Here is a 27,900-nt window from a genome sequence, read left to right on the forward strand (position 1 = left end):
AAAAAAAAAAAAAAAATTTATACGACGAACCAACGTAAAGAGAGAGATTCCTTTTCTAAATTCTGAATTTTTGCGCGATTTCATTACGCCCCTTTCTCTGGATTATTGGACGGGATTTTAGACGTTGCACAGAAATTTACACAACTTTATACCTCCGTCTTTTTGGACGTCGTTGTTAAAACTCTGACGGAAACCCGTAGGAGATAAAAAAAATCTTCTATTTTTTGTTTCTCTGTTTTTTTTTTTTTTTATTTTTTTTTATTTTCATATTCTTTCTTTCTTTTTCCTCGTTCATAAAAGAATCAAACAAGTTAACCAAGCCACAACCAGCTGCCGTACGTCATTCTATATACTCGTTAAAAAAAACTAGCCGGATACGCATTCGCTGTTGAATGCACCCACGGTCGTTTTATAACGCGTGTAGCATCACCTCAACGAAGCATGCACCACCATGAGACTTTTAGAATACTATTCCTGGATATATGTGCGGTACACCGAGAAACGTGCAGTCGGCCATACGCTACTCCTGCCGTTGCAATGAGATTTGTTTATTTTTCAGTTTGGCATTTTATTCGGATATCCTGTTTACGATAACGTGAAATACCGCCGCACATATTATAAATCTTGACAATTATTGTCTCAATGAATTTTATCGCTTCTTACGAATCGTTATTGATCATTTATTTATATGTATGTACGTATGTGTATATATTTGTTATTGATTTGTTTCAAGGAAACCTTGCGTACGTTCTTATTAAGATCGAAGCCTACGGTGGAATTGCATTCCTAACGTTGCACGGTACATTTACCACGATGGCGCCAGTCGTGTGGTCGTCATAACTACATGGTACACGGGTATTATAAAGTCGTCGGTTCTACCGCACGCGTATAAAACTTATAACACTTTTTAACATTATATATATAAAGTGAACTTCGGCGTTGACACGAGAGAGACGTCCTTCGGACTTTCCGTTTTGTACATTGAGAATTTAATTAATATATATAGTATTTAACGCAGAAATTTCTCATGGACTCTATACATGTATATATATATAACGTGGAAAGAAACCACCGACGCCATCGTGACGATATTTATCAAACCTACGTGAAAAATAATCACGCTTATTCATTTTACTACGAAAAAATTATTTTATACCTAAGTATAATTTTATATTGCAAGAAATTCACGAAGGTTAGAAACTTACATTTGCATACGTTATTACGCTGCACAAGGGCGAAAAAACTTCACTGTATACTTTATAAGTCTCCGACGACGACGGATTCCTCGACCCTTACTCATCGTTGTGGCGACGATCGCCTGCCCATGCCATGCCCTTAGATTCTTTTTCTTTCTTTTCGTCTCTTTTCTTTTGCTTTCACCTTTTTTTTTTTTTTCTTTCTTCCTGCGTTTTTCGTTCCTTACCCACGTACGTCATCGGTGAGTCAAACTTTTTATGTCAAGGGATAAAACGGGGATGCTTCTTATCGGGTTGGCCTAAAATTGATTCGATTCATTCCCCCCCCTTTTTTTTTTTTTTTTTTTTTCTCTTTCTCTTCCCGTCGCTCTCGTTTTCTCCGTTATCGCGACGTATCAGTGAAATTTGATGTTTTCCTGCAGATATACCACGTGGGAACAAAAAGCTTCATTTCGATCGCTCGTTTGGCAAGAATTGTGTGCATATAGGTGTGTAATACTTCTATGTAGGTGATACGGTTAACTCTTATCTGGACGTGGATTTTTTCTGTTTCTTTTTTTCCTTTTTTTTTTTTTTTTTTAGATAACGTTTCAAACGTGTAAATTGTGCGATGAGATAAGGGTTCGCTTTTGCGGAGGTGCAGGGAAAATATAACGTATCTCTTGTAATACATGTTAGGTGTGTATAATAAACGAGACTCTCGGAGGATCTGCATCGTTATAATGATATATAAATGTGAAGCAACTATAAAATATATGTATATATATATGTACACGAACTGTGTGTAACGAAGATAACGTAGCACGGTTTTATGTATACCTATGGATATTCACTATCTATTTTTCCCTGCTGGAAACTCGGGTTTCGTGGAAAAATAAAAACAATTTTTTTTTTTCGATTCTTCCGACGTCGGACGGGGGCGAAGCGGAGATGATGAGAAAAAGGAAAAGCGAAATAGGAAAAATTTCCGAGGGTCTATTGTGGAGGAAAAAGATGCTTCACATCTGCTCTATACCTACCTACTACCTACCCACCTATACAGAGCGAGGAGACGGTCGGTTTTCGAGCCTTGCGTATGGTACGAGAATTCTTAAATGAGTCAAAAGCGTTTTCTCATCCTCCGGGGTACGGGCATGGCGGGCGGGTATGATACCTGAAAAATTGCCCCGAGACATTTTCAAACCTAACCGACAATGAGTAATCCCTCAGGAATTTTCTGCTCCGAAATATATTTACCTGGCAAAAATTGACGTTCCGCAACGCCTCGTACAACGGATCCATTCGATTTCATTGCTGCTACACGGACGCTGCGCGATGATTTTTTTCTTCTTCTTCTTTTTCTTTCCTCCATCTTTCAACGATTTAATCAATTAACCGTCATAATTGTGTAACGTGCGTCTGGAGATTTTTGGAGGTAAAAAAGCGGGGAGAAATAATCTTGAGTACCTATGGACACTGACGCCTCTGTTGTATGTGCGGTGAATTAACTGTTTGTAAATTACTTTTACGCTATTAATAACTGTGTACACACAAGTGTATTTTTTTTTGTTGTTCTCTTGTCAAAATTAGCTGCTGAATCATACGAGCGTAGTTTCGGGTGTTCGAAATGTGTCGATCGACGAATATTATGTCTGCACAGTTCAGTGATACACGTTCAATTTCGAAGAAGTTCTGATATCCAGCGATATCGGGGTACCCTTATTCACGGGAATCGAACGGTTATCTGCAGTTTCCTGTAGCTTTCCCGCTATCTGTTGTACGAAATTAATCGATAAACTCATCATCGTTCGGAGAGACACGATACGAGCGCCTCACATAATTATTTCATCGAGATCTCTTTTTTTTTCTTCCGTTTCGAAATTTTTCTCGATCAAGTTTTTTCATATTTTTCCAATCTTTTCCAGTTAATTACAATTTTATATCCGTACACGACAATTATAATATCGTCGTGTCAAATTAAGACGAGTGCGTTAAACGTGCGTGTAACGAAATATACGCGTTGTGTAATTTGTTTGATATAATAATTTAGCGCGATAACGTCGTCGAGTTGTATACATACTTAGTTGAGATACGCCGTTTGATACGTATGAAATACAGTTTGCACTGTCTCATTTTCTAGCGCGTATGCGACTACATCACACGCTTGAGCAGACAGAGGGTGGCGAGTACATGGGATACCTATAAGGTATAATATTGAAAAAAATAAAGTAAGAAAAGTAAAAAGGAGAAGGAGAAAAATTATTCCTATATGGGTCGTGGATATAGGGACGATATACGCTCCTTGTTTCTTGCGTTCTCCCTCTCTCGCGATAACTACTTAACCGGTCTTTGCACCCACGTTCTCTTCTGCGCTTTTGAAGCTGTCGCGCACGCAAAAACCGTTTTTCGTTTATCACGATCCCTGGAAAAACAATTACCAAATTTCGTAAAATACCGTTCAAATTTTTATTCCTCGATTTTTCCGTTTCGAATCGAATGCGTTATTCACACGAGCAAAGTCCGGTGGAAATTATTGCACAATCTCAAGACATATTATGTCTGATAGTATCGTTATATCGTCGTTGGATCTAATCGTTTCGATTTTAAAAAAATTATCTGCTTTCTTATTTTTATTTATTTATTTTTTTTTTTTTTCCAAGTTCGTTTGGCTGAATGCGAATGAAAATTCAATACGACACGAAAATCAGAGCAATCGCATTGGTGTCGAGTAGGTGTTGATTTTCGTTTCATTTTTTTTTTTTTTTTTTTTTTTTTTTTTTTTTTTATCTTTCTCGACGAACTCGACCCGGCAATAGGGAAGAGAAGATAAAGCGATGATCTTTGGCGTGGAATCTTTCGCCTTCTCCTTCCGCTTCTTCTTTTTCTTCTTCTTCTTCTTCTTCTCCTCCTCCTTCTTCTTCTTAACGTCGTATGCTGCCGGGCAGCAGCAGACGCGACGGTTAGCGCCTAACCTTGATCCGTGGACCGTTACTCTGCCCCGTGGGGCCCGCCGGCTACGGTTATCCAGGTCTCTGGGTCCCCGACGACGCAGGGACGAGGGAAGAAGAAGAAGAAAGAGAAGAAAAAGAAATATCGCGCCATGATAATGATGATGACGATCATCGTTGCTGTATGCATCTTTCAGCGCGTACATCTATTTCATCTCGTGAGCACCTCACCTCGAACGAATCCGACTCATTATTTCAGTCAATTTCGTTGAAGTGAAAGAAAAATCTTGCCGACCAATCGAATCGATCGGTCGGAGATAAAACGAGAAGAGAATGAATTTTTTTGTTCTCATTTTCGTCCGCGAAATATCATCCGAAGTTCTCTGCCATCAATTAAACTAAAATATAATTTCAAAGTGAAATCCGCAGCGGAGTTATAAAAACTCCGCAATCTACTTATTGGATAGAATTATGTTTGTTTACGAATACTACATGTTATTGGGTGTGTCCCGATAACTCTGTCTGCTTTCTCAGGTTTCATTGATTAATTAATTAATTAATTAATTAATTAATTTCCGCAAGTTCATTAAAATCTTGCGCATACCTGGTCCGATAGAAGAAACAATTTTTTTTTTATTTTTTCTTCACTTCTTCGGTATTGAATACATCTACCGCTGGCTAATCAAACTGACCGATCGTGGTGCAAAAAAATAAAATAACTTGAAAAACAATTTTAATTGCGGAAGTATAAATTCAGCAAACCTCGTATCGTGTACGCACACTTGTTTAATGATATACAGATCGTTCTACGCGTTGCTGGTTTTTTTTTTTTCAATTTTTTTTTCAATTTTTTTTCTTCCTTACTTCAAAAAACTAGATTTCACCGGTGCGAACCGCGATGATGTGATGACGCTGAACTGAAAATGAATAAGACACACGGGAGTATACATACCTACCTACCTACCTACCTACCCGTACCCATCATTGAGCACAATAAATCACCCGGTACAACGAATAAACGATATTTACGACGTAACGGAGATGAAATTACCACCGACCACAACTGTAGCAGAAATTAAGTGGGCCTTTTTCTTCGTCTTCTTAATTCTTTCTATTTTTTTTTTCGACGTTTTTCATACCCCTCGGGTACGTGACTTATATATAGGTTTATTGTCCTGCATTTCTTCTTCGTAATAGGCAGGCTAATTGTGAGCAGTAAAATGCACTCGATCCACACGAATATCTCTTATGCATGCGCTCGTGTTTAAATCGCCATCTCGATATTCCTCCAAAATCCGATGAAAAGTCGAAAAACCGTTCATTTCCAGACGTGTACGTGACTATAATCTTTGCAATTGCATTTCGATCGTGAATCTATTTTTTGTTTTTTCAATTCATTTGTGTGAAATTATTTCGATGCGTTTCTCACGTCACGCTGTATGTGACTCGACGTGCGGTATGTGTAGCAACAAGTCCTTTGTGTGCAAATATTGGAAATCCCTAATTTTTTTTCAACAATTGAAAACGATCGCGTACGTATTCGAACAGAGAAATGATATTCCGTACGACGCGATACACTTGAGATGCGCGACTAAGGAATTCCGTATGAGCCAATTCTCATGAGTTGAATCACTCGCGAAGTAAATTTAACATCGGGTGATACGTACTCGTATAGGTGCGTACACCTACCTACGATTTTCTGACTCATTCACGTTCCAATATAATCGAGATACCAACGGACTTTCAACACTCCGCAGCCCCCATATTAAATTATCCTGTATACGTGAGCTAATGACTGGCTGCCCGGCACCTCGCTATGTATATTACATTAGTTTTGTAATATCGTCGACGCATAATTTTATATTTTTGCAACACGTGGGCCAAGGGGGTTCAAAGATTTTAAAATTAACTTCAATTTTATTTAAAATGAAAACTTTTTTTTTTTCTTTCAAGAATTTATACCACGCTTACGCGAATGCTTAATGGGGCAGTACGGACATTCCTATAGCAGGTATGCCTTGTACGCATCACACGAATGTATGTAGAAATATTCGTGTCACCGGTTCCATCTTAAATTTTCATATTTTATTATTATTCACTTATTGGGGTTTTTTTTTTTATTATTTTAGTTTTTTATTTTTTTTTTCGATAGCCTCGGGCACTTCGAGTCCTCGTTAGTCGTACGGTGCGTCAACCTATCGTCTCCGTGTGTTGAAGATCGTTAAGTGGTCGAATTTTTAATTATCATTTATTACAATATTCGACGATTGTTAACGATGACAAAAAAAAATGAACAATTCGCGCGCCGCAGAGACCCGTAGAGAAAATCGGCTGCTGCGGATTCGAGCGGAAAAAAAGGGAAAAAGTGAAAAAAAAAAAAAAAAAAAGGTAGCTCCAAGTACTTTCTGGGATATTTTGTCATTATTTTTTTTTTTCAGCGGCGAACGTATGTAACACGAAAGTCCGCAGTTATAGTTGTAACCTTTTTGAAATACTGTCCGGTGCGGGGTACGTACAACGAGCCAAAAGATTTAAGACCCTTTTTTCCTTTTTTTTTTTTTTCTTTTTTTCTTTCGTCTCGAAATCGCTATGGGACCATGTCAAAATCTCGAGTTATTTACGAGGGAATATTTTGACCAGGTCGTAAAATCGAACCCTAACGAAAACCCAAATCTCATTATACTTGTACAGGATGTACGTATACACGGCATCTCGTTCTCTTCTTCCACACCTATTATCTACCGAACTGCGAATAATTTTCCTAACCGTCGCCGACTCCGCCGTGTACGCGTAACGAAGCGAGATATAAAAAAAAAAATTGACGAAAATTTTGACATCGACGTGTAACGTAACGCGGTGCGATCGAACGCGAAATTTTCGCACCTATCGCGCTTGCATACCTGAGCGGGGTGCGCTTTTACTGAAATCATAATGTTGCCTCCCCGTTCATGCACGTTTGGACGGCGCAGGTGCAACGATTGTGCAGCTCGGGAATTCAGCTGTAGCGTGCGCGAGATGAAATACTGCAGTGCACACTCGGGTACAATTCGCTTATTTCTATAATATACGTAAATATACGTATGTACGTAAGTCGTAGGCTAGGTATAACCTACGTAATGAGCATCCACGAGAGGACAGGTTACTGACTCCAATATATGCAAGCGGTTGAGTCATGAATTCAACGAGCACGCGGCCCGCAGTGTACATATGTACAATAAACCCGCAACCGGCAAAAGTACACGCGCTCAAACGAACGAATAAACGAACGAAACGTTCTTTCTTTCTTTCTTTCTTTCTTTCTTTCTTTTTATTTCCCAAGTATATATATGTATTTCGTCTTTTACCTATATGTATGTCATACACACGACGTTCCGGGTTTTGCGCTATAACCGTCGTCACGCGTAAAGTACACACAAGTACATACCGCACGTATATATTCAGACCTGAGTTCCATCGTCGAGGGTCAACGCAACGAAAAGTCCACGCACACGATGCGTATCTTTAATGACTCACCGGAGAGGTGCGAGTGCATAATTTCAGTACACCGCAGGTTGAAACGTACGGGGCATACTTATTCGAAAAATTTTTTCTTCATTTTTTTTTTTTTCCAAACTATTTCTACCTACGATGTGAATAATTTTTTTTCTCATTCGAACCGCTCCGGTAATAAAATTAATCATATCCCACACCTTTCTGCTACCTGCAAACGTTTCTTTTCACCTGAAATCGATGAAATCGTTTCTGTGTCACGAAAATCGTTCATGCTTCGTTTTATCGAATGTCCAACAGAGAGTGTCGATGAAAAAAATTGTGAATGATTTTTTTTTCTATTTCTTCATCTTTGTATCGAACCTACTGTAGTAGTAGAACACTCGCGTAGGTACGTACCTGTAGTGATAATTTGTGCTGCGAGTAGACCGAAAATGTTTACTGAAATGGTTAGAAAATCTTCGTTCCATGGTCGAGACCCTTGAGGCTTGAAACCTGCGGCTAAGCGAGAGGCGTGGGACTTTTTAAAAGTTGGGCGAACCGACTGCCGTTTCAGGTCTTTCTCAACCCCGCGAGTAAATAGTCGTGTGTAAACCACTTCGAGCGACGCGCCCACGTTTGTCTAGACCCAAGTAGGAGGTATATATTGAAGGAAAAAGAAGAAAAAAAAGAAGAAGAAGAAGAAGAAGAGAAAGAAAAAAGAGAAAGGGGAAAAAAATCATATTTTTGAAATTACATTATTTTCGATGCGTTGAAGAACCAAAATGACCGCGGGGCAATTCCCATCGCGTCCAGTTCCACGAGTCGTTCGCACGCTCGATTCTTCCCAAGTGAAACATAAAAAAAAAGGATGGAAAAAAGCAAAAAGAAAAAAAGTAAAAAGTATAAGAAAAAGAAAAATTTCTGCAATTATTCACATGTGAGTATAAAAATTCCTTTCAATTCTTCCGCTCCGAGAATCGAGCGTACGATGGGGACTAGATTGCATATAAGTTTTTAATTATTATAAAGAAACCATTATGGTCTTCTTCAGGCGTAAGGAAAAATTACTTACACTCTTGGGTATATATATATATATATATAATATAACGTATACACTTGCACAGTAGATATGGTTAGACCCTGTAATACTGACGAGAGAACCCCTCGTTGTAAGACCGGAAATAAGGCCCGTCTCGCACAGGAAGTTGTGTTTCTCCTCGCGCCAGTTGTTCGGTTTGCAAACTGACGATGATTTTTTTAATTCTATTTTTCTTCTCTTCAAGATCGTTCCAGATATCATAAAATATCCCAATAGATCACCGTGCTCAGATTATCGAACAATCTGCCGTCACTTTCGGTTTAAAAAGAGAAAAAAAACAGTTACGAATTTTTTTCTTCTCTATTTCTCACTCGCTGATTCCAATGATCGGCAAAGTCAGTCAAGAATCCTTTAATCATTCAGTCTTTAATTTCTTTTTTCAAATATTTTTTGCACCTTATTTATTTTCGTTTTCTATATCGTCATGCCACGATTGTATAACGATATTAATTCGATTTTACGGTTGAATGATATCGTCGATTTTTTATTTTTTTTTTCTCTCACACACTAAAAATTATGCCCCGAGGTGATCTTTTACGAATTACGACGACACAAGCTTGCTGAACATTCTTCGATCGTTACATCATTCGCTTCCGTATATCTTCATAGATTTATACCTGTACAAATAATTGACATTGACAATGAGAGGGTGACGTTCGATGCTGGTATAACGAAAGGAGTTCGTACGTAATGTATAGACGGTGGATACGTGTATATTTTTTTTTTGTGAAAAATTCGTTTCGGATACGGTGGTGGATTTCGAGTTTGGAGTCGAAACGCGAATACGGCGGTAATTGTGACGCCTTTGGTGGTAAGAGATAAACGGAGACGACCCGTTTCGATCCACGTGCGTATAGAACGCGAAGCTCGAACCCGGAGGAATAAGACATAAAAGGACGAGGTCGGTGGTGTTCTCAAAGAAACGCCGACAGATAGAAAGACCTCCGATTCTCTGCTCTCTCGATGCTAGCGGATACCAACGGCGCGGATTGAAGAAACTCGAGAGAAGAGAGGAGAAGACTGGTTGGAAGTGATTCCAACCAGTTCATTCGGTGAGATCCGCGAATATGTTCGCGCGACCTCCCCGATCAGACTTGGGAATACTTAACTCCGATCGTATTACCGAATCCAACCGCAGATCAACGACGCCGAGAATAAAAAAAAATAAATAAATAAATAACGAAGAAACCAAAAAAAAAAGAAAAAAAAAAAGGGGTCGGCGCACATCTCGCATCTAATTTTCTCTCTTCCTTTTCTTATTTTTTATTATTCGTTTTCTCGGTGCCACCCCGATTTCGTGTTCTTCTTTTTCGTCGTACGAGTAATTGGCATCGTACGAAATTGATATTGTTCCAAGTTATAAAAGTCATTACAAGATATTCGAATGTGGTATACGGTTGCTGTATATACCCCCGACATATCTTCGATTCGCCCGGCAGGTTCTTTTTTCCCCCCCTCGCAATCGGCTCGAAAATTCATCGTCCATGTAATGGAAAATTGCCGTTCTTCGTACGCCGTCGAAACAACCTTGGCAAAGATATTATCGTCGCGAGGATTCCGAGCGAATCGTTGGCACGATTCTTTTCACTCGCCCTCATTTTTTTTTATCACACGATTTTCTCATCCCCGCGAATTCACCGATTTGTTCGGTAAAATTTACGCGAGACGAACTTCGGCAGGTAGCGACGAAACGAAAGCACTTTCCGTCGGATTCCCGCGTCTCCTCCATTCGATATCGGGGATCGGTCGTTCGTCGGGGTGAAACGTTCTCGTTCGTTCTATTACGGGTTCGTATTATGTGTAAAAGAAAAGATCGTAGGTATAACGGGCCGTCGATCAAAGTTCCTGGAATAGAGCGTCCTCCTGGCGGCCAACTCCTTCAGGAATGTTGCTAGCAGTCCCTCAGCAACACGCGCTCCCGTTCCCATGCCGAGAAGCCAACCTGTATAATACTACTTGACTGAACTGCTTACCCATACGACGAACACTTCGCCGAGTGTATATTCAGGATTTTCTATACGTGCAACGAACTAGCACCGATTCCGATGCATTTCTATAGATCGTCAGCACCACCGAACGACCCGGAGACTCGATCTTTGAGAAAAACCGAACGCAAACTTACGTACCGCGAGTTCGTCTATGAATCTCCTTCGATCACGATCTATAGATCGCTTCCAGGTTCAAACGCGGATATATTCATCCAGCAATTTTTTTTTTTTTTTTCTTTTTTTCTTCACCGTTCATTTTTCTCGTTCGGATACCGAGAAACTATGCAACGAACTCCCATTATAGAATATTTATATATGTAGTTACGTATCGTTTGATGTCCCGTAAGTGCAATTAAACGGGAAAATCAAAGACGACGTCGACCACGTCTGTTTCGCGTTATTTTTTTTGTTCACTTTTTTTTTTTTTTTTTTTTTCGTAATTTCGGAACGTCGATCGCGTGACAAACGATCGACCTTGTTAAATGTTGTCGCGGAAATTATTTTTTCTATAAATTTATCCGAAGTTTGCCTAGATAAAACTGGGGAAGTTAGCTGGGTCGAGTGGTATGGGACGTAGTTATGTACCGCGTCTCATCTCGGTCGAATTCCGCAGCTCGGGTCGCGGTGTCTAGGATCTCCAGTTTTTCTATGTTCTCATGATCGCACGTTTACTGTATGGAAGTTGAATCCCGTAGAAGAATTTTACCGCCACCGCCCCGCGGGAAGAATTTCTTCTATTTTTTTTCTTATTTTCAGTTTTTTTTTTTTTTCTCTTTCAATTCGAAGATTGACGTTTTTGCGTCAAGCCGTAGTAGAACTTTTCATACATTAAAATCGACGCTGCACGGTCAAGTTCTCGACGAAACTTTGATACATCTTTTCTTATTCCGACGTCGCAATTACAGAACCGGTTCAAAGAATTCGGAGCCGAAAATGACCGCGACTGTACTGTACGTTTTATCAATCAATAAAGATAAAAAAAAGTTCGGTGTGTATAAGGCCTTTAACGAACTTCTTTAATTGAACATATTTCCACCTCGTGCAATTATACACATTTGAATAATAATCTGAAATTTAATTCTCAAACTACACTTACAACTACCCGCCAGCTCCGCATATTAAATTCGTTAACACCCTGGACCCACGCCCACCAAATTTTTTCTCTTTGGTTTTTTTTTTTTTTTTTTCCTCAATCTTCGTTTAACGAACTTAGGTTGTAGATCCGCGTATATATTTATACGTCAGTCGTCATCGATATGCAAAAATTACATAACCTGGTGCGACGAAGGGGATGTAAATTTATGAAACGTATTCGACGATCCGTACACTCGTACAGTCGATGACTCGATCGCGAGAAATGCAATTCGAGACCTTTGCCCGGTGACCCACATTGCCACGTATATTATGCACGGATGTGTTTCACGTACTTGCGCGTGAAAATTATACGCATTGATGGAAAATTGATCGGATAAGGTATATATATATATGTATGTATAAAAAATGGTGACTTTCCGGAAAGTTGCATGTTTCGTCAAAGCGCGTATTCGAACGATATGAAAGTTGAGGAGACTTTGGTATTTTTATTCTCTTCCGTTCGGTTGATTTATTTCATTTTATTTATTTATTTTTTTTTTCTCCGTTTATCTTCGTTTTTGAAATCGGGACAAACAGCGGCGTTGATCGTGCTTTGGATTCTTTAACTTTTGACGACCTCGCGGCATACGTCGTACGTACGTTTCATGTTAAAATTGCAGACGTGTGCAACGCGGCGATCAAGAAAGACGAAAGAATATAAAAGAGTAAGAATAAAAAAAAAAAAGAAAAAAAAAAAAAGAAAAAGGTAATGGGCATAAAATACGTATACGACTAACGTAAAATATACGCGGTTTAGTATAAACTCCGGTAAATCTTGTACGACCAAATCTGTGCTAAGGGCCGGTGAAAGGGCCATAAAATAAAAATCCACACCTTATTTTTTCCTTCATCTTTTTCTTTCTCTTTTTCGAACTACCGACAAAGGCTCGGAGCTTGAAGATCGAAATTTTTGTAAGACTCTGCCGACGACCGTCGACCGGAGCGTAAATTTTGAACGCCCGAACTTTTTTTTCGTCGTCCAAAAGTATTGTGAACCGTAAGCGAGAACCGGATGTAAAATGACGAAATGAAATTACGGGCTAGACCAGACGTTTGAAAATCGAATAGGGAAATTCGTCTTCGTCGTGTGATACTAGAGATAGAACGCTAGATTTTGAGGTCACTGGTCCAACGTCGATGTCCATGAATACCTGAACACCTGAACACCTGAGCACCGAATACTTGAGAATCGAGTCTCGAAAGCTCGACACACTCGATACTTGAATGACGTTTGCGTCGGTGTATGTAAAACGTATGTAGTCAAATACACGCGTATCGAATAGCCGTATATGTGGAAATCCGTCGGCGGTACCTCTGTATTATACCTACGGAGAGAAAGAAGCATTTCATTTTGTGCCTCCTGGCGATTGATGCGACGACGAAACGTTCCATAGCGATACCGATGTGCCTGAAGAATTGGGTGAAACTCGCACGAATTACTTTGACCGAGGCGTTTTTTTTCTTTTTCTTTTTTTGTTTTTTTGCTTCATCTCAACTTTGCAGTTATTTATTCACATCTATTTACTATTTATAGGTTTTAGAAGAGATTATTAATCAATCCGTCGCTGTGCATCTCTTGACAAAATTATTCCAACCAATTAAGACGGCAAAAACTACGGCTCGTGTCCTCGTTATTCGAGAAAAAAAAACGAAAAGTAAATGAAAAACGTGCTAACGATGAAGATGTACAAGAAAATGTACATTTGTGCAAGACGTTGATATACCTCTGTGTATTACGAAATAGGTAACTGAGTATATAATGTATTCTCGTGATGTAAAATTGATTGTTTGACATTGATTTTTGAGAGGACTTTGGTTACTTTTTTTTCTCCCGCTCTTGAGATGAGGATTTAAAAAATTGCAGTCACGATATGAAGATGAGAGAAAAAAAGTTTCTCAACTGCAGAGTACGATCCGTGAAATAATAATGTATGAAATTGTTAAAGTTCCTTTCCGTGTATCTCTTGGAAACTCATACACGTAGAGTTTATGGGTTCTCTCTGATTGTGAGTATATAAGTCGCGCGCTATACCACGTTGGTAACCTGCCAACGAGGTTAGTGGGATTTGAGATTTTCGATAGCTCATCCTCACGAGAACTGGGAGACAACATGCGACTATATACCAACTCGATGCACACGTGTTCGGAATAGTAAATATCACCTACGTATATACATATAGGAATATATTTTCTACGCACTACACGCTCAATACACCAGACGTCTATCTGTACATTTTTATTCACTTTATTTGATTTTATTTTATCTATCTTTTTTTTTTTTTTTCTCTCACTGCATCAATTACCTGTATTTATACCCTACTGCCCGTGTCTCATTGAGAAAATAATCAAGAGATTGGTCGGTAAGGTGGAATTTTTCTATTTCCACGATTCGAATCACCTGCTAGAATAATTGAAGATTAATTTTTTCTTACCCATTTCTGTTGCAGGTACGTAAACGGTTTTTTTCCTCACTTGCCATCCGTCGATCGGAGAACTTATGCGAAGAACGTGCGGAGGAAATCTGCGAGTATCTATTTCAATGTGTTGTACTTTTTCATTCTTCCTAATCGATAATTTTTCTCAAACTTGATCGAGAGGGGTGGGATGGATGTTGTGGATATTCCCGTCGAGTGTACGGCTTGGGAATATTTTATCCTTCAATTTTATCGGAAGACCGTTCAAATCGAATTAGCGAACGCCTATTGACTCTGAACGAGGTTCGTTTAATATCGCAAATAGCGATCTTCCGTATGCTAATTAAAACCACTCGTTTCCCTTTTATTACAAGTATGCGTACGGTATAAATGGTATTTCACGTATAAGCTCACCGCTCGATCCGTATCCGCGTCTTACTCGAGGGTTCATGTTTTTTTTTTCTCATAGTTTCTTTTTTCGGAAAATTCGATCTACGGATACACTCGGAAAATATGTCGTCTATAGGCAGAGATGATGAATTGTTGCAAATTTGAAAAGTGCAAGTTGTTTTTTTTGCATCTATTTTTTTCTCCTTTTTTTTCGGGGACAACGCCCACGCGTTGTTACAAAGTCTCGAGGAATTTTAGTACGATCTCCGCTTCTGAAAATGACTCAGAGTCAGCTAGGTGGCTACTTTTTTGCCGTTCGTCGCGTCTGCTTGATTTGGTTTGTGCGTACGGAAATCATGTGGCGGCGCACCTTGATTTAATGCAACATATTCTTCGGTTAATTATGATTCATCAAACGAGAGAAGCTGATTCTTATAACCGGCCGAGGCAGCGGCTAACTTGCCTCGCGATCATGATGATGACATTTATGGAAATGGGCCCAACAACTCGATGGCAGCTTCTTAATAAGTTACCGCCACCTCACGCGCCCGCGCTCGCCGCGACCCGATCCTTCGTCTTGAAATATAATTCACGTATACGAAAATTATGATATTATATACTTTCTACGAAACGTGTACAACACATTCGTATTTTATGTTAATTATTATCGTAAGCAGATTTTTCATTAGCCTTCGTCGTAGAAGAAAATGAAAGATTCACAGTCAATCGCGTGTTTGAATATAAACGATCTGGAGATGAAGAGATGAATAAAAAGTGTGGAACCTCCGCCACGCCGTGGGTCCGAAAACGACATCGTGTGCGGAATGGGGGCTGGGGGTAGGGGGGGCGATTATATACCGGACCCCCGAAATCTTCGGTGCGAAAACCGAGCAAAACAATCAGGTGGACTTGCGCGACTCGCCCGAGGGGGACCCGCTCGGCGTCCTTCGACGGCCGCCACAGTTTGCTGAACCCGAGTTTGCAAAACTAAAAAGAGAAGAAACGAAAAAAAAAACAACAAAAAAAGAAGAAGAAGAAGAAAAAAAACAAAAAGAAAAAAGACGAAACGCGTATCGCGAAAACCGGACGCGTAAGTAACTCGCAAAAGGGTGACACTCAACGACGATCGAAACGAATTTTTCGAGGTGTTACGAATCCCTGTCAAATTGTTGCATTTTTATGTCGCCGCGCGAATTTCTTTTTGATTTTTTCTCTCTCTCTGATTTAATTAGAATTTGCGATTTTGGAAACGGTTGAAAATTTTGCACCATACAGCCGGGAAAAATATAGGAAACGTTCGACGGACTTGCGTGTAAATAAGTGTGGGGATCGCAAAGGGTGAATCTGGCACCGCGGATAATATGTACGTATACGCGGAGAAAAGTTGTTGCAGTACACAGCTGAGACCGCGAATAAAATCTCGTTGCACACGCCGGTCACGCTTCTGTCTTACCTTCGGGTGGATATGAGGGGGGACCGGTCTTTTACCTCAGCCATTGCCGGCGCTGGTGCTGTGGTGGTGCTGCTGCTGCTGCAAAGGGTCCTTTACGAGCTTTATTTGCTTGTCAACGGGGTTTTGAGCCCAGCCCTTGTCAATCTATGGTGCTTCTCCTGCAACCTGCGCATATCCTTCCTCTTTCTCTTTCTTTATTTCTATATACGTATAATATATAAATCTTTTATTCCCTCCACGTTATTCTTCGGCGCCTATACTCTCGTGAGACGCGCCGGTCCAAGAAGTCGATGACCTTCTCCAAAGCACGCTGTAGGTAGACAACAAATACGATCTCATTCGACGTTGTGTCAATTTTATTATTTCAATGGGGCAGCGACGCCGCACCTCTATTTTCTATGGCCCTAAACCTCGCGGTACCGAAAGATTCCATCGCCATTTTTTTTAGCATCAATTTCGAGCAAAAGTAGTCGATTTTCGAATGCCAATAACTTTTTGAAAAATTCACTCGGACGGACGAAATTTGTCTCGAATTTTCTTCTTTCGAGCCAAAGATGTCGAGCCATTCTGTATTAGAATTTGTTATACGTACACGTGTTGAAACGGAATTTAATTTTTAACCCTGAACGTCAACAGCTGCGATTAATGCACGTTACGCTCGTATAGGTGGTACGGGTACTTGTAATCCAAAGTCTAAACTTTCACGCGAGTTGAGTTCTACTTTTGCCGCGGATACTGCAGATGGTGTACTTTATGCGGACTGCAGCTTACGCCGCTACGTTTAATAATCATCGTTATTCTAGTTTTAAAGTTTCGCGGTCTTGTTGCGAATTTTTCGTCTCCTTTGTCCGTCGAATGGTTCATTGTGCAGTTACTGAAATGAGAAGAGAAGAAAAAAATTAGAAGAAACTTTGTGTTCTAAATTGGAAAGACTTCACGTGGTAATTTTATTATATGTATACGAGCCATAAAGTTGGGTGCATGGTGAGTTCGGAGTGAACATTTTAAAACGTCGGTGCATCGGATATTTTTCTTTGAACAGAAGAGCTAAATGCAAACAGACCGGCGGACTCGTCTAAGTATAACATAACCGAGTGCCGTGCATTCGGCAAAGTCCCACTTTCGCAAATAAAATAAACCGGCGATGCAAATTTATGTGTATAAACTGAAAAATTGAAGAGGACATTCGAGGGGTTCACGTTTCAATATATGTTTTATGCATGCTCACATTAAATACGTTAAATAATGAACGAAAAATTTGTAGAGTTTTTTTTTTTTTTTTCTCATTCGCAATTCGTGACCTGCGAATTATATTGGTGATGCGTTATAATGTCTCCTTGAAACTGAGGTCAACCGATCACGAGAATTTGTGGGATTCATTGAAACGCCATCGCGACGTTATTGAATGAACGAATAAATTAGAGACAGCGATGACACTCGGTATCTTTTTTTCATGCGAAAATCGTTTTCGGGGAGTCGTTAGGATTTTTGTACTTCTCTTCGTCGTATATCTGCACCCAACCCCCGCCACCGCAGTTACGGTTACAGCTGCATCAAAACCTTGTCTTCAGGAGTGTTAGGTATATTATAACCGCGATTATAACTCGGTGATTTAATATTCTTGAATCTTTTTTATTTTATCATAAATTTTATTTCTTTTTCCTATTCTCTATGGAATAATCTAATCTACTGAAAACCGCAGAACAACTGTAGTGTACATATCACACTTGTTATACGTATTTTATCATTTTCATATTCACGAAGATTGATTAATTAACAGATTGATTATACTGCAACCAGATTTTCCTCAAATACATTCATACAATTTATAAATACGCACAGTTATTCATCGATTAGTTTGCAATCGTGTGACGATTGAATTTTACAATGCAAAATGTGATGGACAAATTCTATGAATAATTTATAATTATTATATAAAAACTTTTATTCAAAATCCGACAAAAGAATTTTATTCGAGGACGTTTTTTTTTTTTTTTCACGTGTATACATTATGTACACGATAAATTCATCCGCGTGTATATAACAGCAATCGTACATGTTGAGACAGATAAGGAGACAGATACGGTAAATAAGAGGGCTGATATGTCGGCATAATATTTGAAATTTTTTTATTTTTTTCCCTCCTCTTGCATCATATCGTTATAAACTTTAATTCGCGACAGCGTTACATTTTATAGTGAGAAATAAAAGGAAGAAAAAAAAAAGTAATGAAAAATAAAGAAAGAGAGAAAGAGAAATGAGGATTTCTATATATGCTGTGGTCGTGATGACGTTACTTTTACGGTATTCCTTTTATAGAACATGTTAATATATTTAAAGTTTATTCGTTATGTGTTGAGTCTCGAGAGAAGTTGGCCCCTGCCGGTGATTTGTGACTCACGATTCGCTCGAGTTTGTCATTTTTATCTTAAAATGCAGTTCGTTCGTAGATAGATTTTATTTTTTTTTTCGAAAAGATTCTTATATACTGCCCGTGTTACCGGGGAACACCGTACGCGGATTATACATACTGCGCGGCTCTGATTTACGCGACCTAACTTTACATCTTCCATACAACATGATGAGTTGAAATTCGAACGCTGCGCCGTTCCGAAGTACATATAAATACATGTATAGTGACTTTTTGACAAAAGGAAAATGAAAAAAAAAAAAAAAAAATGTACGTCCATGTTTATTACACAAATGCGAGATTTCGCATCACGAGCATTCTCGACAGATTCCGTGTTGTACATTTATCGGTATATTTAACGAGATTACGAAATACGACTTTCAAATGCTCAAGGTAGTTTATTTCTGTAAAAAATCGCGAAAATTAGTGGAGAAAAATTCTGTAAATCAATTTTCGGTCTTGCGGGTTATAACATTCGAATTAATCGTGCATTTAAATTTATTACATTTACTCGAGAAATTCGATCGTGAAGAAAACACATTTAACTAGATGTGATTAAGGTCACGTGTGTGTGTCGTTTCTAATTAAAAGAAAAAATGGTGGAGAAAAAAAAACCACGAGTCTGTCACCTATGCGAATTTTAATTGGAAGAAGATAAAAAATGTGATTCTGAATTCGCGTAAAGAGTTGAAATTATTTGGATTTACCGTCCAACGAAACGGCTCCAACTGACCATTGGTCAGAGGTAATGGCGTGTCCAGGTCAAGCCGTATCTCAGCGAGTTTCACGTACCGGTGTTCAACCGGCGTGCATAATTGCTCGCTGAGGTAAGTCAATGACCCTCGAACTGGCGAGGAAAGAAAGAAGAAAATGAAATAAAATAAAGTGAAATAAAGTGAAAAAAAAATGAAGAAGAAGAAGACGAATAAGATAAAACAAAAACAGAGTTATAGGTAGAGAACGAGATACGCCGCGATAGCTGCCGGAACGCCGCGCCGCGCGCCGGCTCCTCGCCGATGTTACTGCCGTTGTTGTATACGCTGTATAATGTAACGAGATTGAGACTCTCGGACACTCGGACGTTATACTGAGACGGGACACGCGAACCACCGCTCGACAGAACCGCGACAAAGTAACAGTGAACTTATGGCATTGACCTGCGCTATTTATTATACCCCGGGTATTAACGTTGAAAAATGTCCACAAAATTTTCCAACACTTTTTTCGCCTTCTCCTTTTTCCAACCCTTACTTTTATTTTTTTTTTTTTCTACTCTCCTCGTCGGAATGACATCAGCAGTGCCTCGGGATTGGGCAAAGTTTTTTCGTAATTTCGAATCGGAGATTAACGACAAGATAAAAAAATCTGCAGCCGGCGTATGTGCGATGCGAAAATTTTCATCGTCGCTTTGTACGCGCGTAATTTCTATGCAGTTGAATGCAAAAAGAGAGATCATTGATCCTCGAGGATTTTCTAACCGTCGACTTTTCTTACTCCGTACCGATACGCGTGTAAAATTTCTATGCTATTAACTCTATACGTAGACAAGCGAATTCTGTTGCATCCTGTGGAAGAGTTAACTTCATATTCCAGTAGGGGCGACGACGTGGCAAAGGTCGCCGGAGATTCTTCGCCGCGATAAACGCGTGCGATCGTCATTACACCTGCACGCGCTTCCGCGCGCGTTACATGCACGCCGTCTTCCAACGTAGTTACCCCCTCGTTGTATGGAAGAAAATTTATCCACAACTATTCGTACGCCTTCAGCTCGAGGAGAAAGTGTGTATGTATAGTAAAACGATGCCTGATATCTTAGCTTTCTATACAGCATCCTCGAGGTATTCAAATAATATGCCGAAATACGTATGTTGTATCTCTGTGTGTTACGGCCAAATCGACGAAACCCTCAATTTTCTTCTCACTTTTTATTGGCATTTATTTGTTTCGGTATTTTCTTCGTTCGGTACGATTTTCGCGCAGAAACACAGCGCGACATGCTATCCGAAGATTCTAATATACATATAATGCCCGATCAATTGTCGAGAAAGTGTATCCCGTGGCGTATTTCTGAAAAAAATGCGCATATTTATCGGTCGGATATCTGACAGTATAGTTCTTCCTTATAGAGCACGTATTATTTAAATTTTCGGAATATGAATGTATAAGGAAATCGTCCGTGCCTAAGCTCTTAGCTTCAGGAAGCAGGAAAGCGAAGCGCATCCCTTTCGAATCTGACATTTTTGCGGATTTCATTCGGGACTTTTTTCCTTCGGTAAATTTTCTCTTTTCGTTGCAACGACCGATCTGAAGCACACTCCGTTCACGAACGGTCGTGACGAAGTAGAGAGAAAATAAATAAAATGTAAGAAAAAAAAAAAAAAAATGAAATGAAATGAAATGGGTAGAAAAAAAAAAATTACCGCAAAGGCAGCTGCAGCGTAGCCACCAGCCCTACGGTAAAATCGTCGTAAAGTTGGACGGCTGTTGGCCACAGGCCCCAGGTGAACAAAGGAACATCACATCACTTTATCTCATCAACGCGAACTCCGGTGTTAAACGCGTTTTCTGACTCCTGGCGCGTAAAATTGTACCCCACTATAGTTATATAGTTGTACGATAGGAATATACATATAAGAGAAATCGGTGGGGTGAAGTTGCGAAAGAAAAGATTCACTATGTTTCGTCGAATGTCGTGGAATTCGTTCATAAAATTGAAATCTTCCCAGAAGATGATGGTGATTTATTTTAACGCACTTTTAGTTTTTTGCCACGCACCCCGTTCAACGTGCAGTTCGAAGTCCTCGTGGGGAAAGAATTTTTCATCTGCTATCTATCTTCTGCTTTCGCTGAAATAGGAATATCATTCGTTACGAGATGAAAGAAAACTTTGTCGCGCGGTATCACAAAAGTTGGACGCAATAATCAATGTAACGCCACGGTCAAATTAATAATCGAAGTCTTAATTGAGCCTTTGACGCCAGTTTTTATTGATTTTTTTTCATTTTGTCGCTTGAGCGTTAAAAATTGCAACGACTCTCACGATTCTACGTATACCGCGAGCCGTGTGGTTCGAAAGAAAGAGAGAAACAAATATTTCACAAACGAAGAAATGTGATAATATTATTTTTCTCATAAAAATACTCACTCTCTCCGACGTTACTCGATGAAATGCAAGAGCTGCGCGGACACACTTTTCCCTCAATTTTATAACGTGTTAAATGAAAGAGCGAATATCGCTTTTATTCGAATCTGTCACGTCGTAACCCACCTAACGACACCTTTCATCGAAAATCGTTTTATTAGATCGGCTTTTATTGCCCGCCGGACTCGCTCGGCCCTCGTCGTAACTTCCTTTTATTACGATAAATATAAACCTATGCATAGCTGTATTCTAGCGGTGGTATTTGAAAAAGTCTGAAACCTCGGTGAGCCTCGGCAAGTACAACCACCACTTCTACTACTGGTATACTATTTTAAAGCGAGGCTATATACGAAAGGGTCAAAGACAAGTCGATTACATTGCGGTTCGCAATCTTCTAGTACTTCAACGGGATGAAAACGTGGGAGTTTGACCCCGGACGCCGCCGAGAGTAGATCTTGACGGTAGTTGTTGCTGCTGCTGCTGCCGCTGCCGCTGCCGCTGCTTCTGCTGCGGATAGTTTCTCGTTGATGATGGGTACCCAACGTAGCTACGTGTATAATGCATGTGCTTCGAATATCAGTTGTCCGAGTCTGAGGAGTAGCAGTGGAGAGATTTTTGTTTTCCCCCTTTTTTCTTTTCTCCCTCCTTTTCAAAGCGCCCAGAAAAATTTATAATTTCGCCCCGGTTATGTTCTCTCCGCTTGTCGAATCAAATAAAATCAAATGAAATGTAACGGGATTTTTGTTACTCTTATCGCTCGGTTTTAATCTATCAGTTAACAATGCGACGTCTGAAAGGATTCAAATCGTAATACTCCCCATCCATAAATTCCGAACGTCATCTTTGATAAGAATGTAACGTTGAAAAAATGGGGGAAAAACGCGCAAAATAATATGATAACTTTCAGGACAGGGTACTTGTTTGTTTGTTTTTTTTTTTTTGTTAATTTCTTATCGTTATGACACTGAATTAATATTTAATAACCGTGAATCACACCTCCACTTCCCAGTCGTGTGGTATTCCCCTGTATATCCCGAAGTAGAAGTGTTTTATCGCGAAAAATAGACGGAAAAAATTATTAAATAAATAAAATCGAGCGGCTGCAGTAAGTTGTAAAAGATATATGTATATACGAATAGCGATATCGTACATGAAAATCATGAAATGAAATTAAAAATAAAATTCAAATAAATAAATGAAATACCTATAACGGAAAGAAATTATCGAACGATCTTACGAATGTATGTTATATATTCCGATCCGTTATACTGTAGCTGTACCGTACCTATGTGTGTATAACTTGTATAAAAGTTGATCGTTTATTGCACAACGTTGTGTGTGATAAAAGAAAGAAAAAAAAAAAAAACTTATAAAATAGAATTATATTGAGAAGAAAAAGAAGAAGGTCGTGGTAGCTGTCGATAATGGATTATAGAGAGCTGTCAAACACGCTCCATATGGTTGTGTGTATATCTCTCTAACAACCCGTAATTAGAACGTAGATAACTATTCTCTTGTAACGCGTGCGTATAAATTCAATAGAAACGAAACTATATAATCTACAAACGCCTACGCAATTCAACTTATTTCAGTCCGGTTTCGGTTCGGATGGCATTCGACAGCCTAGATCTGTCTTTCGACCCAGGTTAATTATCGGTGATCTACATGTATAGTATCTTATTCGGTATATTCTAACTGTATTTCCATTCGAAGCACCCACGTCTCGCCTCAACTCGAATCGTGAAGCCTAAATTATTTACTCGTCGAGCTTTCCTCGTCGCTAGTTGTTTGGCGAACTTCTGGAAGAAGAAGAATGAAATGAAAAAAGGGAGAGGAAAAAATCTTTTCTCAATTTCCAGTCGTTCACTGTACGGTGAAAAGTCCTCGGTGGAAATAATACCCCCCCATTTACGCTCGTTACTTACGCAACATCTGATTGCTTTCACTCGCAAAGTTTTCTACACACGAAAGCCCTCTGGGTAAATTTCCTCCCGTGTATGCAAAAAATAATATCAATCGAATTGGGAATGGAAATGAAATGAATTTAAAAAAAAAAACAGAAATGAAAATAGGATCGAATATCGTTCGATCGTTGGTATCGATTGCATTATAGCTGCAAGCGAGCAAAAACGGTAGACTAGCGGTGTGCTTCACATTATCTACCAACGTATCTTTGAGTTAGATTATAGATTAGACAAGAAATGACCTTGGGAGAAAAAGAAAAGGCGATTGAAAGAGTTAATTGGAACGTGTGGAAATTTTTCATTCCTTTATACCTCTACACATTTATTTATTGAACACACAATTTGTGCGTGATTAATCTTAATTAGCTGTTCGATTTCATTTGCTTTCGATGTTAATTAATAATTATTTTCTTCTTCATGTTTGGCCGCGCAGAGGGAAGTACGCCACCGTGAAAAGATGTCGGGAAAGATCGAGCGGCAGACAGTGGGCAGCAAAGTTCCTTAAAAAAAGACGGAGGGCTCAGGAACTCCGCAACGAAGCACTTCACGAAGTTGCGGTGCTGGACGCCGCCGCGAGATGTTCGCGTCTTGTTTCACTTCATCAAGTATTCGAAACCAAGACGGAAATGGTCCTAGTCCTAGAACTGTAAGTATTTACAAATATATTTCAATTTATCGAAACTCCTGTATGAAGATTTTAGCGCAGAAAAATAAAATTCACGTGGATCCGACGATTTTGAATTTTTCAAGAAAACTGAACGCTACGAATTGCAAAAATTCTTCTCTTCTTTCTTCGTTCCATAAAATTTTACTAATTCAATTATTCGACGATTAATTATTTCAAACACACAAATCTATTCGTAGTTTTTTTACGTGAAAAAATATATTTTTCTCTTCACAGTGCCCCAGGTGGTGAACTACAGATGGTTTTAGACAAGGACGAAGTACCAGAGGAGAGACAAGTTGCCAGACTGATGAAGCAAATTTTAGATGGCATAGCGTTCCTCCATTCCCTAAACGTAGCCCACCTCGACATCAAGGTAAGAGATAAAAAAATTAATTCGCCAATGTTCGATCTACCTGACGTGTTTTCATACGATCGTTCTTATGCATCGTCATTTAATGTTCTTCCCTCGATTTATTTATTTCGCTTGATTTTGGGGGGGGGGGGGGGGGGGGGGGGGGGCGGGGGGATTACAAAATCGTTGACGATAGCGCACAACTACGAAAATTTTTGCGGTTATCGAACCCGTCGGGGCAAAATACCAGAACTTTGGGCTGGGTGAGCGACATTTCTGGCACCAGTAACAGTGCAGTGCCTCGAGCATCGGTATATAGTAGGTAACTCACTCTAGAACGAACGACCCAGATTGTTATGTAAATACTATATACCATACGCTAGTTACTGCCAACCGATAGATTAGAACGGATTATTTAGTATAGCGCGAAGACAGCGTAACGAGACCGCGAGATCATCTCGTACTCAAAATAATCGCATCTTCTGCTCTATATATGTATAGTATACGCCCACATTTTGAAAACTATCGTAATATTTCACACGAATTGCGATTAATTGAGACGTCGAAAATTTGTTGGCGAGCAAACGGATTGATAATATAAATATTCGCACCTCGTCGAGTCTCGATAATATTTATTTGAATAAATAATTGAAATTTAACGACGATATTTTTGATTTTTTGACTGATCGTACGACGATGATTTTTCATATATCATACGTGTAGGCATACGAGACTCGTATCGCATTGAACATGTGCTCATGTTTACCGATTATGATAGTAATCGATACGGGCGAACCAAGGTAAGCGGGTTTGTGTATATGTATATAACAAGCGTGCGTATTAACAATGTTCGTCCGAATACCGTGACGATGATGAAGATGAGAAATACGTTGTTCGCATCAAAGATGGAAACGCGTTTCGACTTGCGACGATTTTTTCAAATTCGCGTTATTGCAGCCTCGCCTGTATAGAGCTCGTTTCGCGCAATAAAGCTCGACGACGGAGGTGGACTCGCCTCGTTCTCACCTTGTCTTCTTGTGTGCACAATCTAACCTTACCTCAACGTTATAAACTTACCTTACACATCGGGCTCGTTCGGATTATTATCTCGGTTACGTAACCCAATTATATACCGGCAGCATATTTCGCAAATTGCTATCCAACTTGGTTGGCTAGTTACGCGGGCGTCGCGTCAAACACAGTATTCTCTTTCCAGGATCACCTATGCTTCTGCAATTTTCAAATTTTTCCATTTTTACATTCATCCGTATCATCGTCATACCTTATTCGTAACGATTCTTAATTGGACGATAGGACACGCGTAGTCGCTTCACCGCAGGATACGCGTAATTATAAACCTCTTCGCGGAATAAATTTCTATCCGCTGTACGCGTACACAATTTTAATCTCCAAAAACTACGACGCATCACGCGTGAGACGTGTACGATATTCAATTAAAATTCTACCATATATTTAATTATCGAGTACACCCATATGTTATCCCTGCGGTCATAGTTTTCTATAGAATTAAATTTACGCCTCGAGAATTAAACCTGAAAATTAGGAACGTTAAATTTTTCTCTCTCCAGAATGAACTCCATCATTTCTGAAGTCTGGTCAATTGTAAGGTCGAAAAATTAAATGCAGATTTGTGCAATTATATAGTCAATCCAGTTCTAGGCATTTTTCCGGATCGATTTTCTCCATTTTGTGGTTAATTAATTTGTCATTCTGTCCTTAATTAATGTGCATGTATAAGAAAATTAATGTCAATTAATCGATACGTGCCGCACAAGTGTTAACTCATTGCAGCGCTTTCATTTCATTATAAACGTATTGGAAATATTTCTCATCACGATCAAACATTGGCTGATTATTGAATTTATGTGCATACGTGTCAACTATCTGTATACCTATACACATCTATTGATAATTTACGCACTCGAATACCGACCCAATTACGTACGAGTTTGAATTTTGTTTTTTCTTCTTTCCTCTCCTTCGCATGTGTGTATAATATATTCGTCTGTGTTCTGCGGAGCGGCGGCAGCAACAGTGCGAGCGATTTAGTTATTAGCTTTTGCTTTTTCGTATGGTCAAACAAATATTATTATATAGACATTAGAAAAACGTGCCATGGATTTCAAAATGTGCTGGCAGCTGAAACGCGGAGTTCATTAAACTGAAATATTTACACCTGATGTTTATCCTACGAAACGTCATCGACGTATGACGAGATATAAGAAAGTCGTATGTGTTCGAGTAATTAGCAATTAACGAAAATGAGGGTTCGGGCACCGAGAATAACCTTGTCTATTTTAAAAATCCTTGATTGATTTTTAATTGAATTGTTGACGTGTATCCCGACAAGAAGAAAAAAAAAAAAAAAAAAAAAAAAAAAAAAGAAAGGAAAGGATAGAAAAGAAGAAAAAGTCACAAGAGAATTGCAACGGCGAAGATCCATTTCGGCGGAGGAAAGAATTCGCTAATTGCCGTTTCTATATTTGAGTTTGCCGGTCTACGCAATATACGAGTAACGTAAGCATAGCAAACTTATTCCGTTGCACCGTAAGCACGAGTCAGAATTTTCTGTCTTGTCCGGTCGTCCGTCCGTCCGTCTTGAGTTTCGAACTCGTGAAATTTGCCGGAGTTTCGCAGTTGTTGCAAATCTGTATCAAGTAAAGCGAATAATTTAAGTGTTCGAAAATAGAAATGTCAAATATCTTGTACGTAGGTACTGCACCGTTATGATTATCAAGCGGTGCATGCGATGCACGATATATTTGAAAAAAAAAAAAAAAATCATTGAATTCTGATGCGTTTGATGAGCTTGATCTAAAAGCGAGCTTTGGCTCGTTCGATTCGCGCCGAGGAATTCGAACAAAGAAAAGCGGTTATATTGGGACTCCTCCGTGAGTACTTTTCGTTAAGTTTTGTTTCGAGTACAAGGTACGGAGTTGATTACAGTTCATGGGAAAGGTCATACGCGCGGTATAAAACGGGTATTTATAACGGCTTCGAATAGTAAATTCAGTGAGCTTTTACTGCAAGTTCATTAAATATACTTACGAATTTCGTATGGAGAAGCAAAAAAATTTCTACTCTTTGAAAATCTATTTGTAAAACGAAATTGCAAAGAAAATAATAATAATTATTATTAATAGCAACAACCACTCGCGATACGTTTTGTCGTCGTAAAGGAAACAGTAAATCGATGGTGTGTAATATGCTCGTCGCAGCAAATCTGCGATAAAATCTTCGTTCAAACTGCGGCTCACTTATTAGTGGATTTT

The 27,900-nt window shown here is 39.3% G+C and overlaps 1 protein-coding gene across 3 annotated transcripts in view; it reads left to right on the forward strand.

Moving 5' to 3' along the window:
• Window positions 1–27,900, forward strand: part of LOC105687654 (serine/threonine-protein kinase 17A-like) — a 194,651-nt gene that overhangs the window by 157,220 nt on the left and 9,531 nt on the right. For 2 of the 3 annotated variants that reach the window (XM_048654096.1, XM_048654098.1), the window contains 2 exons: window positions 24,022–24,234; window positions 24,490–24,628. In XM_048654096.1, coding sequence (XP_048510053.1) covers window positions 24,022–24,234; window positions 24,490–24,628 — 352 coding nt within the window. Of the gene's footprint in view, window positions 1–23,320; window positions 23,604–24,021; window positions 24,235–24,489; window positions 24,629–27,900 lie in introns of those variants that run through there. The other variant, XM_048654097.1, reaches the window with a different exon arrangement.

This window comes from Athalia rosae, chromosome 4 (genome assembly GCF_917208135.1).
Source record: "Athalia rosae chromosome 4, iyAthRosa1.1, whole genome shotgun sequence".
Lineage (NCBI taxonomy): Eukaryota > Metazoa > Arthropoda > Insecta > Hymenoptera > Athaliidae > Athalia > Athalia rosae.